Raw genomic sequence first — 13,340 nt, 5'->3', positions numbered from 1 at the left:
TGCTACTGCCCTACGAAACCACCCTCAATCCACCCCCTCCCCACCACCACGTGACCCCACTCGTCGCGGGAGCGCTCGTCGATGTCATCGTGCTGCCGGTTAATGTCGCGCATGCTTAGCGGTTCAGCCCAGGACCCTTCGATCAAATTCAGTTTTCGTTATTGGACTGCAGGAGTGCAATAATTTCTTCACTGTCTGTATGTCAGAGATGAAAGGGGATCTTACTATTTGCGAGAAATATGCTCTCCATACTTGCTCAGTGCTTGGGTATTTGTTATAACAAATTAATTTACTTTTGCCCAAAAGCATCCAAACGATCTGAAGCCACCGCACTAGCGTATACACGGTGCATGCGACGTATGCATTGTGTGGTGAGGGAGTAACGAAGACTTGTCACCAGTGTTATGTCTGTGTAGCTCTACTGGTCGTCAGTGTTGTGTTATTGCAAGTTATCATGTGTTGCTCTGATCTGTAATTAATGTAGTGTCCAAAGTACCTGTATTATACTGAGGTGACGAAACTCATGGGATAGCAATATGCACATATACAGGTGGTGGCAGAATCGTGTACACAATGTATGTGAAAAGGTGTCCAACGTCATTCAGGACGCACTATGGGAATTAACATACTTGAAACCCTGTATGGTAGTTGGGGCTGGATGCATGTGATATTCCATTTCTGAAATCGTTATGAAAATCAATCCTCTGAGATCCACAGTGTGAAGAGAGTACCACATTTCAGGCATTATCTCCCACCATGGACGCTGCAGTGGCTGTCGATCTTCACTTAACGACCGAATCCAGTGAAGTTTGCGTAGAGTTGTCAGTGCTAACAGACAAGCAACTCTGCTTGAAACAACGGCAGGAATCAATTGGGACGTAGGACGATCGTACCCGTTAGGACAGCGCGATGAAATGTGGTGTAAATGAGGTATGGCAATAGAAGTCAGATGCGAGTGCCTTTACTATCAGCTCCTCTCCTGGGCTCGTGGCCATATTGGTTGGGCCATAGATGACTGGAGAACCACAGTCTGGTCAGATGAGTCCCTATCTTAGTTGGTAAGAGCTGACGGCAGGGGTCGGGTGTCGCGCAGACCCTACGAAGCGATGGACCCAAGTTGTCAGCAAGGAGCTGTGGAAGCTGCTGGTGGCTCCATAATGGTGTGAGCTATGTTCACATGGAATGGACTGGGTCCTCTGGTCCAAATGAACTATCATTCACTGGAAATAGATATGTTCGGCTGTTTGGAGACCACTTCCAGCTATGCGTGGACTCAATGTCCCTAAACAATGGTGGAATTTTTCTGGATGACAAAGCGCCATGTCACTGAGCCACAATTGTTCGCGATAGGCATCAAAAACATTGTCGGCAATTCGAGCGAATGATCTGGCCACTCAGATCGCTCCGCATAGGATATAATCGGAAGGTCAGTTCGTGCACAAATCCTGCACCGGCAACATTTTTGCAAATATGGGTGCTATAGAGGCACCATGGCTTAATATTTCTGCAGGAACTTCCAACGACGTGTTGAGTCCATGACACGTCGAGTTACTCCACTATGCCGGATGAAAGGTGTTCCGACACGATATTAGGAGGTACCCCATGACTTTTTTCATCTCCGTGCATTTATCAACCATGGGCTGTAGCTCTCTATTTGAGGCTAGTCGTCTGTAAGTCGAGTTGCACCAAATGCTGAAGTTGGTAGTATTGGCTGTACAATAGGCAAACCGGTAGGACAACAAATCTGGAAATTGGCAAAAAGAAACGGGATGAGAAATTGGTAAACAGGCAAGACTTCAAAAATGGAAACTGATAAAACTGTTACGATACACCAAAGAAATTAAACACATTATGAGGAAATGTAGGAGGCTACTGTGTAAATCCATCCATTGTTGCAGAAAAATGCGTGCAATGTTAATAATTACCTGCCTGACATGACGTGTAGATCTTCGCCCAAAAAGTCTGAGCATAAGCTAACCACAATGTCACAAACTCGAATTACTTGTCATACGCTGTCGCTCTCAGCCAATAGCTATAGGGCTTCAATGCTCTTACGCAATTTGCTCTCCATTCTACGTCTGTGATCTGAAGTGCGAGAATTAGAGTGTGAGAAATTGTTATCAGAAACTATTTTTTTATTATTTTACCAGTTACACGAGCTTTTGTAATTCGCTGTAGTGATAAGCAGACTAATAAAAAGTGACTAGCTAAGACACTTTGGCAGTACAAAATACCTCAAAAATACTATCCAATACCTAGAAATAAAAAAAGGTTTTTACTTTCTGTTTGTGTTCCCCATATTATCGCCACACTTAAAAAAATTGTGTGCTCCTATTTTCATGTGATCAGTAATAAAAAATAAAGTATATTATTAAAAACAATGATTCTGTATTTGTATCGGAACTAAAGCACAAAAATAAACGTCCTAACGCAGAGGAAGAGACCAGGATTCGAAAAGTATTAGACAAGGATCTCTGCTATCTCTGTATTCGTTTAATTTATGCGATGAGGAAGCTATTCACATGATGATGAAGAAGAAAATTGAATAAAAGTCAGTGGTGAATGGATACATCATATCAGATTTACTGATGATGTCATATTAGTTGAATACTCCAGAAAAGAAATCAATAGAATGCTGGAAGTCCTATGAGATACTCTTAAACTAAGGAAATTAAAAGTGAAAAAACTTTAAACGAAAGTAATGGTAACACGGAAAAATGCGGAAGAAATTATAATCAATATAAAAATTGATGACGTCAGATGTCATAAAGTGAACCAGTCGTGTTATCTTGCTGATGTAGTTACAGAGAAAAATAAATTCTTAGCATAAGTGAAGAGAAGAATTGTGTTGGATTGCATTGGCAAAACAAACAAACAAACAAAACATGTTAACCATCAAACACAAGAAAATTCTTTGCAAAATTCTTTATGAATGGCTAAATTTAAAGGAATCGAATTGAAGATGCTGAAATGTGGATATGATGCAAAAAGACAAGAACGAACTTGACGGGGAAAAACAACTTGAAAGTCTTAAGTGAAGTCAACGAAGGGAGAAAACTGTTAAAGGAAATGAGAATGAGGAAAATAAAATTTATAGGAATCTTTATCACATACATTCTTGATGCGAAATTTCTGGAAAAGAAAGGAAGAGGATGGTCTCGGGAGAAGTATTTGGAAAATATCAAAAAGGGAATAAGATTTGACAATTACATGGAACTGAAACGAACAGCCAGTGACAGACGAGAGTGGTTGCGTTGACAGAGCATTAACCTGTAGAATATAGATATTTGTTAATTAGTATTTCTATTTGATAATAAATATAGATTTTAAATAAAAGGAAAAAAAGTTTCCACTTGCGAGCGTCTAATCAATGATTTTACGATCAGGATACTTTTGTGTGTCACTTTTTTATCAGAAATCTTCCAATCTTCAAAGGCGACTTTTTCCAATTTGTTTAAGAATAGCGTCATACTGCTTTAGAATATTGATGCCAGTGCACTGAGTTTCAAATTATGTAAGTATCGAAGAAATTGAAGAGAGCCAGTAAATAAGCTCCTCTTATTAGCAGTTATAAATGAAATAGCTTCGGGCTGCAGGACGGTTTTATAACTTTTTTTATTAGATATCAATTTCGTGAACTCCATTTGCATCTTCAGAGGCACCTGTACACGCAGTAAAACTTTTAGAAAAATTACATCAATGCATATACTGCAAACATATATACTGAATACAAATGAATATTAACCTGAAAGGACGCTGAAATATAATGAGAATCTACGTTATACCCCATTGTCTGCATAGTTAAAGTGTAAAGTTAGCGAATGTTCGCCTGTGAGAATGTGCATAATACAACAGATGTTTGATCCAGGATGTAATAATGCATAGTTATAGAAGAAAATATTAATACGGTAGTAATTTCTACATTACGTGGTAACTATCACCGTATAATGACGGCAAAGAGCTTTACGCGGGCTAGGGGTGCAGAAGAGTATTTTATTATGTTTCGACACCTTTTCAGAATTATGTTTACTTAGTTTTTTTGTAATGGGTTTCAATTGCAAAAACAGGGTTCAAATGGCTCTGAGCACTATGGAACTTAACATCTATGGTCATCAGTCCCCTAAAACTTAGAACTACTTAAACCTAACTAACCTAAGGACAGCACACAACACCCAGCCATCACGAGGCAGAGAAAATCCCTAACCCCGCCGGGAATCGAAACCGGGGACCCGGGCGTGGGAAGCGAGAACGCTACCGCACGACCACGAGATGCGGGCTTCAATTGCAAATGGTTATGTTTTACAGAGGAATTCTCACTGTAAATATTCCTCAGTTTCGAGTGAAGAGTTGGTCATATACGAGGGTTATTCGGAAAGTAAGGAACGATCGGTCGCGAAATGGAATCCACAGAGAAAATCCGATGAAGTTTTGCACAGGTGTGTTGGGCAGTGTCTCTAGTATGCCCGTCGCTCGCGTTACGTCCTTCATTTTAGTTCTGAGCACACAGGTACCTAGAACAATAGTGTCTCCCGCCAAGTTCGAGGGCCTGGTGAGAAACTTTTCCTCAAGCTGTACAGCCAGCACTACATAACTGTCATGCGGTTTCTTCTTCAAGACAATTCTCAGCCGCATTCTGCAGGGGCAGTGAAGATGCTCCTGCATCGTTTTCAATTGGAAATGTTTGATTACCCACAATAACGCCGGTAATTGTCTCCCTCTGAGTTTCATCTCTGCTCACATGAACCGCTAGCTATGAAGACAACATTTTGACATAAACAACGAGCTGTAGGCCAGCGTAGAGAATTGGCGGAAAGCACTGGCGGCTGCCTTCTATAACGAGGGTATTGGAAAGTTGGTACAACGCTACGACAAACGTCTAAGTCGGATCGGCGACTATGGAGATAAGTAGCTGTAAGTTGTAGGTAACTGTTGCACATAAAACAGTTTTGAAACTTCCTGGTGGATTAAAACTGTGTGCCGGACCGAGACTCGCACTCGGGACCTTCGCCTTTTGCGGGCAAGTGCTCTACCAACTGAGCTACCCAAGCACGACTCACGCCCCGTCCTCACAGGTTTAATTTCGCCAGGAGAGCGTCTGTGAAGTTTGGAATGTAGGAGACTAGGCACTGGCGGAATTAAACCTGTGAGGACGGAGCGTGAGTCGTGCTTGGGTAGCTCAGTTGGTAGAGCAGTTGCCCGCGAAAGGCAAAGGTCCCGAGTTCGAGTCTCGGTCTGGCACATAGTTTTAATCTGCCAGGAAGTTTCATTTCAGCGTACACTCCGCTGCAGAGTGAAAAATTCACTCTAAAAACAGTTTTGACTTTCACTGTGGTTTCCATTTCGGCGTCCTATCGTTCCTTGCTTTCCGAATAGCCATCGTACATTACATGATCATGTTTAAAACTTAAGAGGAACGATTCTATTAGTATTTTTTCAGTAGCTATGAATTATTACACCATGAGTAAAAAGAGATTACTGTAGTGGTTTTAGCAACTTCTGTGTTATCGTACGACGTCTCGCAGGTGAACATTCATCTTATTTCACGCTCTGACTACGTATGCCATGGGACATGGGTTGTCCTTTGTTATTAATATCCCCTTGTGTTCAATATGGAGATCTGTTGTACCGGGTGATCAAAAAGTCAGTATAAATTTGAGAACTTAATAAAAGACGGAATAATGTAGATAGAGAGGTAACAATTGACACACATGCTTGGAATGACATGGGGTTTATTAGAACAACAACAACAAAAAAACAAAGTATTGCTAGACGCGTGAAATATCTCCTGCGCGCGTCGTTTGGTGATGATCGTGTGCTCAGCCGCCACTTTCGTCATGCTTGGCCTCCCAGGTCCCCAGACCTCAGTCCGTGCGATTATTGGCTTTGGGGTTACCTGAAGTCGTAAGTCTATCGTGATCGACCGACATCTCTAGGGATGTTGAAAGACAACACCCGACGCCAATGCCTCACCATAGCTCCTGACATGCTTAAGAGTACTGTTCACAACATTATTCCTCGACTACAGCTATTGTTGAGGAATGATGGTGGACATATTGAGCATTTCCTGTAAAGAACATCATCTTTGCTTTGTCTTACTTTGTTATGCTAATTATTGTTATTCTGATCAGATGAAGCGCCATCTGTCGGACATTTTTTGAACGTTTGTATTTTTTGGTTCTAATAAAACCACATGTCACGCCAAGGATGGGGGTCTATCTACATTATTCCGTGATTTATTCAGTTTTCAAATTTATACTGACTTTTTGATCATCCGGCATAAGCCCTGAAGTAATTTGATTTTTTGACAGTGGCACCTGAAAATAGGAATGGGATTCCCGAAATCGATCCTGTAACAAAAGAGTTATAGTACCATCCTGCACAAAGAGAATATTTTATACCTAACTCATATACGGATAATCAAACGATGTATATACCATTGTTGCTTTGATATCTACATCCTCTGTTTACGGTACAAGCCATTACAGGTTCCTGAGGTACAGTGAAGCACTTAAGGTGTTAAACATCCACAGATAATGGAATACAATGTTGAAACATGTACCGACTATAACTAACGGCTTTGTTTTTGGCAAAATGGGCGCGTCTTACTGATGTAATTTTTTGTCTTAGAGTCTGGTCCTCGAGCGCCTGTGCGACTCACCCAGGGTAGCGGCAACAGCAGCAGCAGCAGCGGCGGCGACGTCATGTTGGCGGCCCTGCGACACTGTGCAGACTGCGGACTGCCGGCGGCTGTGGACCCGCGGCGGCCGCCGCCGCCGCAGGCGTCGCGCTCCACTAGCCGCGGTCCCTGCTCCGCTCTGGCGCAAGGCCGTGGCGGCACCGCGCCGCGCCCCGCCCAGCCCGTGACAACAGGTGTAAGGCACTGGCGCGGCCGAGCGAGAAACTGGCGCCACTCTCTGCGGGGGTGCACGCTCTACAGGGTGTGTCAGAAGATATGTTACAAGGCGTGTGCTAATAAACGTATGTTCCAAAACTCGTCTCTGAAATGTGGAGGAGGATGTAGGCAATTTGGGCCACACGAGCTAAGCAAGGAGTAAAGGAGACGTTGTACACTACTGTCAGTAAACACAAATGTAATTCACTTACAAAGCGTGCTCAATACGAGCGCCACAGTCTTCGATACATTTTGCGTATCGCCTGATGATGTCTTGACAAACCCTTAGAAAGATTCCCAGCGTACCACGAATGACTAGCTGTTGCTTGTACTTGTGCGTCAGGGCCGGTGAATGACGAGGCCAGGCTGTTGGACCTACACGTCCAATCTATCTGTTGCCAAAGGTGTCATTCTATTGGCCACATACCACATTGTCGAAGTGTGATGGAGTGCCGCCCTGCTGGAACCTCTCGCGTCCGTCGGTCGTCGCAATTTAATCTATTACTATTATTATTATTATTACTTTGATTGTTGCCGACTTACGTGGTGGGCCTTAATAAAAATGATATTTCATTCAATTTTGATTTACTATTAAATGCTTTTGTGAAGTTCTCCTTTTTAACAATATTAATCTTAAATTATTTGTTACGTTAATGAATGTTAGACCCGCTGAATCTTAAAACATGAGCATATAAGTTGAACAATGGAATAAACTTTTCTTATTAACTTCCTCGGCTAGTCAGTTCACTTTAAAGCAAAAAAATCTTTAGTCATTTATCACAATTGCGGCCCACACACGCGCGAGATTTTTTTTTTTTTTTTTACCTCCGTTAAACATTGCGTTGTAGTCGGAGTCCTGGCTCTGGCTCTCGGCTGTGGTACTGAAAATAGAATCTTAAAGCTACGTATTTTCTGCAACGTCGGGCGGCTGTGGAGGAAAATGTATATTATGTTAATAGCGGGCGAGTATTTCGCTTCCGCTAAATTTTGTAAGTTAATATCGCCACGTAATGGCGTCGTTGGCTGCATCGGCTGCTGCGATTGTTGAACTGTAAATTACTCGAATACTCGAATGCAGGTTAATTCAAAGGAAGGCGGACATGAAATCGGGATCACCTCTTGCAAATTAAAAGTGCACAATAATATTAAATCAATATATTATCGGCTTAATTCATACAAATATGCTTACATTTGCCAGCACTCACATGATGTCCGTCTACACAGAATCAAGACAAGAGAAGAAGTGAAGACGACTAAAAAATTAACAAAAGAGCGTATCTTGTCGTCTCTTTAGATCATTTAGTTATATTTCTTTGCACTCGAAACTTACGGCTACATGATAAAAATGTATTATTCAATTTTTAAATGTCTCTTCTTTATAAATACTGTTTTTAAGTCTTTTCGTAATATAGTACTGGGGAAGCTATAAACCATGTGGCACATACATCAACCATCAATCAACCAAATCCAACAACCTGGGATCATCAACATGCATGGGCATAAGGTATGGACCTATGGCATGGTCATCAATGAGACCTGACCATACGTTGATGAAGTGATGTTGGTGGCCTCGGATGTGAAGGTCATGCCTCCTTTGTTCCTGCAGCGGCAAAAGTTGACACAACGTTGAACGATATCCTGAGCCAACGCACGAGCGCTTCTGGAGCACACTGCCATGTGGTTCATACCTTTGGTATGTGCGACACTTCGGGTGCTCGAAGAAGGTTGCTCTGCGAAACGCTGATGTACAGCTTCTTCAGAATCTGGTGTACGGCGTGCCCGTGGGCCTCCAATTTTGTGATTGTTAGGACGTAAGCTGCCTGTTTCTCTGCAGTCTTGCAAATAGGTATGGGCTGGGTGACGCCTTAGGGTTAACGTTCTTCAAGCCCTCTTTCATTCCTTGTGGGCTTTCCTGTACAGGAGAAGCATGTCAGTGAAGTCTGTAGTTCTGTACACGACCACCGTCGTTTATTCCTGTTTTACTATATACATACGAATGACTGAAAACTACACTCATGCTCATAAATTAAGGATAATGCTGAAACATGGTGAAACAATGCTCTGGTGGGCGGTTTGCGGGTTTAAATCACCTCGGGGTATGATCATGTGGTGCATTTGACCTGCGGTTGTAGTACGGTGGCGCTTGCAGCAGTCCACATACGCAGAGGTGTGTTGGTGCATGTCAGAGTACGGTGCAGCGAGTAAGGGTGCAGAAGTTTACAGACGTGCTAATCGTCACTGTGTGTTCAAAATGGCACAAAGAACACATATTGATAACGTTATGAGGGGTACAATACCAGGGCGACTGGAGGCTGGTCAAACACAATAGGTGGTAGCACGGGCCCTCTGTGTGCCACAATATCTAAAGATTACGGCAAGGATTCCATCAGACAGGAAACGTGTCCAGGCGCTACAGTACGGGACGTCCACAGCGTACAACACCACAAGAAGACCGATATCTCACCATCAGTGTCTTCAGACGGCCACGGAATACTGCAGGTACGGGAACAGTTGTCTCCAGACACATAGTCTACAGACGACTGAACAGATATGGATTATTCGCCCGGAGACCTGCAAGGTGCATTCCACTGACCCCTGGCCCAGGAGGGCACGTAAAGCCTGGTGTCAAGAACACAGTACATGGGCATTGGAACATTGGTCCCAGGTTATGTTCACCGACGGGGAAAAGTATGGTCTGAACAGTCATTCTCGCCGGGTTTTCATCTGGCGTGAACCAGGAACCAGATACCAACCCCTTTATGTCCTTGAAAGGGACATGTATGGAGGTCGTCGTTTGATGGTGTGGGGTGCGATTATGACTGGTTCACGTGCACCCCTGCATGTCTTTGACAGAGGAACTGTAACAGGCCAGGTGTATCGGGACGTCATTTTGCACCAGTGTGTCCGCCATTTCAGGAGTGCAGTGGGTCTCACCTTCCTCCTCATGGATGATAACGCGCGGCCCCACCGAGCTGCCATCGTGGAGGAGTACCTCGAAACGGAAGTGGCCTGTCTGTTCTCCAGATCTAAACCCCATAGAGCACGTCTGGGATGCTCTCGGTCGACGTATCGCTGCACGACTTCAAACCCCTACACTTCAGGAGCTCTGACAGGCACTGGTGCAGGAATGGGAGGCTGTACCCCAGCAGCTGCTCGACCTCCTGATCCAGAGTATGCCAACCCATTGTGTGGCCTGTGTACGCGTGCATCGTAATGCCATACTGATGTCGGGATACATGCGCAGGAAACAGTTGCATATGTGTTTCGGAACGGTTTTCTCAACTTGTCACCAACACCAATGACTTACAGATCCGTGTCGTGTGTGTTCCCTATGTGCCTATGCTATTAGCGCCAGTTTTGTGTAGTGCCACAGTATGTGGCACCATATTCTGCAATTATCCTTAATTTATGAGCATGAGTGTATAATCAGTATGAAACTACGCAACATGACAGTGCCGTGCTCTGTGGTTGTCTACGTAAGAGTGTGGAGAGCTGTATGTGTCATGTACTAATGAATCAAAACCATTGGTAAAATTTCCGCCCTCACAGTGAACACAGTATGATCTCTGCTGTTTGTCAGAGTTGGTTTCTGTCACTCGCGTTTCGGAGGCTCTAGCACGTCAAAAGTCTCAAAGCGATTACAATTTACATTTTCTCCTTTTACTCCTTGTCTAACTGGTGTGATCCAAACTGTACACCCATCTCCACACTTCCAAGAGGCTAGGTCGTAAACAATTTTTTTTTTGTTAGCGAAGTAGCCTACCCATCCACCAACCACAACGCCATGTGGCAAAGCTTTTGATAGACCCTGTGTATCGCTGTAAAGTGAAGCCATATTTCTCGAGCAGAAATCTCACGAGATGTTTTAAAAAGTTATGACTGTTTTGACTGGGTGATGCTGTCTTTTTCCTACCTTGAGCGAATTTTACTACGACGGGCAGCCACAAAGTTTAATATCTCCTAAAAAAAAAATCAAGTCACCGTATTAAGGTTTTTGTTTATTAGCAGCTAGAGGAGTTTCGGCTGTTGCGAAGCAATCGAACAATGTGGAATACCGAAGTTTTTCCTCTATTAGGCGCTGATGCCTCATAGGAATATCGTACAGTATTTCTGAGGGCCAATATATGATGTTCTGTAGTGAGTATCAACCGTTTGCCGGCATTGCTTTCTTCACTGTTTAAAACCTTTGTGTTTAAGTTTTATGAGACGTCTGAAGGTAAGTTCTCAGAAAATTATGTCAACTGTTAGATGTGTATCCTAGACATTGACGGTAAATGCAAAGCATTATCAAACAGTATTAGTTTATTATGCACTGGCCGTTTCTGAGTTGGCGACATTTTTTTAAGCGAGAGAAAGACTAATTTCAATATTTTTCCAAATCAACCTGTCAGCCTACGCGGAATACCTAAGTGTTCCTATGCACTTGATCCCGGTTCATCGAAAGGAACATAGCGAGTATCACTACATCAAAATAGAAGACCTCCAATAGAGGTAGAAAAGCGAGGACATCATTTATACTGAGCCAATCTTCACACAGAAGTCAATTAGAGGTCGAACCAAGAGCTAACCAACAGCCCAGAAACAACAAAGGTTCTAAGGGCGAAAAATAGAAACGTAAGGACCAGAAACCTCCCAACAAAAGACGAAAGAAAAACTCTTCAAGAAATTACAGTTTACTTTTAAGGATGATTGAAAAGGCGATGATGAATCTTTCAGTTCTGATGTATCGTACCATCTGCTGTACGGGAAGACAACGATGCTCAGTTACTCTAGTTATACGACGGAAAATTTTGTGAAGATAAGCAAGAAGAATTCTGGATACAATGTTACCCAACTGTACTGTAATGGTTCAGAGAACGAAAATTATATTTGTGACCAGCAACTGAAATAAGCTAAGTCATCTCTCTAAACTGTGACATGGATTACACGTAATGTATTTCCTAAGATTCATTATGTCTTTTTTTGCCAAATGTAATTTATCAATATTTTCAACCCTCTATTGCATATTATTCGACTATTTCACATTACCTGTCATTTGACACGTCTTTTATTTTTTTCTATTTTCAATCAGAAGAATTGAAGCAAATTAATTTTTCATTAGCTGTAACTTATCAAAATAAGTTGCATTCTTTATTCGTTTTGGCTTTAGTCATTTTAGTCATTCCGATTATAAAATACGCTGACAAATGTAAATGTTACTTCATATTACTCGAAGCTCCTCAACATGTCTGCACTGCTGGAACACACTGGCATCTCGGTGTCACAGTGCTGTCTCAGGTGTATCCAGACAGGTAAAAAAGGCATCTGGATCTGGATCTCGATATGCTACTGTGCGGCGGCGCTGTGGACAAGTGTCTGCAAACGAACAAAAACTTAACCGCCTATAACTTCCTACATAATTTGTTTAGGTGATAACTGAAAGTTTATGATCACCCCAAATGTATCCGCAACGTTAATGGATCAAATAGTTGCAAGACCAGCAACCCCCACCCTCCCCCACTCCACCCCGTTTGCTTCAAGAATCGAACTATTTATGAAACAATCATTTCACGCATGTCAATGTTCATGAAATTATATTCCCTGAACCACGAGTCGCACGATGACTGAGATGACATAAGTTATGGGATAGCAATATGCACATATACAGATGGCGTACAAAATGTATAAAAGGGCAGTGTAATGGCGAAACTGTCATTTGTACTCATGTCCATGATGTGAAAAGATGTCCGACGAGATTTTGGCCACACGACGGGAATTAACATACTTTGAACGCGAAATGATAGTTGGAGTTGGACGCATGGGACACTCCACTTCGGAAATCGTTAGGGAACTCCATATTCCGACATCCGTTGTATGAGGAGTGTGCCGAGAATACCAAGCTTCAGGCATTGCCTCTCACCACGGACAACGCAGAGGCCGACTGCCTTCACTCAATCACCGGGAGCAGTGGCGTTAGCGTTAAGTCGTCAGTGCTAACAGACAAGCAACGCTGCGTGAAACAACCGCAGAACTCAATGTGGGACGTACGACGAACGTATCTGCTAGGACATTGTGCCTCTGCTAACAGCACGACATCGCCTGCAGCGCCTCTCCTGGGATCGTGACCATATTGTTTGGACCATAGTCGACTGAAGAACCGTGGCCTCGTCAGATGAGTCCCGATTGTAGTTGGTAAAAGCTGGTGACAGGGTTCGAATGTGGCGCAGACATCAGGAAGCCATGGGCCCAAGTTGTCAACGAGGCACTGTGCAAGATGGTGGTGACTCCATAATGCTGTGGACTGCTTTTACATGGAATGGACTGGATCGTCTGGTGCAAATGAACCGACCATTGACTGGAAATCGCCATGTTCTGCTACTTGGAGACCATTTGCAGCTATTCAAGAGCGATGGAGTTTTTATGAAACACAGTGGACCATGTCACTGAGCCACAATAGTTCGCGACTGGT

General features: G+C 43.2%; 1 protein-coding gene across 1 annotated transcript in view; it reads right to left on the bottom strand.

The window, feature by feature from the left end:
- LOC126456459 (uncharacterized) overlaps window positions 1-13,340 on the bottom strand; it is a 262,405-nt gene that overhangs the window by 149,739 nt on the left and 99,326 nt on the right. The window contains exon 2 of the mRNA XM_050092213.1: window positions 6,659-6,931. Coding sequence (XP_049948170.1) covers window positions 6,659-6,931 — 273 coding nt within the window. The remainder of the gene's footprint in view (window positions 1-6,658; window positions 6,932-13,340) is intronic.

The sequence above is a fragment of the Schistocerca serialis genome, chromosome 1 (assembly GCF_023864345.2).
Source record: "Schistocerca serialis cubense isolate TAMUIC-IGC-003099 chromosome 1, iqSchSeri2.2, whole genome shotgun sequence".
Classification (NCBI taxonomy): Eukaryota; Metazoa; Arthropoda; class Insecta; order Orthoptera; family Acrididae; genus Schistocerca; species Schistocerca serialis.
This window is presented reverse-complemented; position numbering and strand designations above follow the sequence as displayed.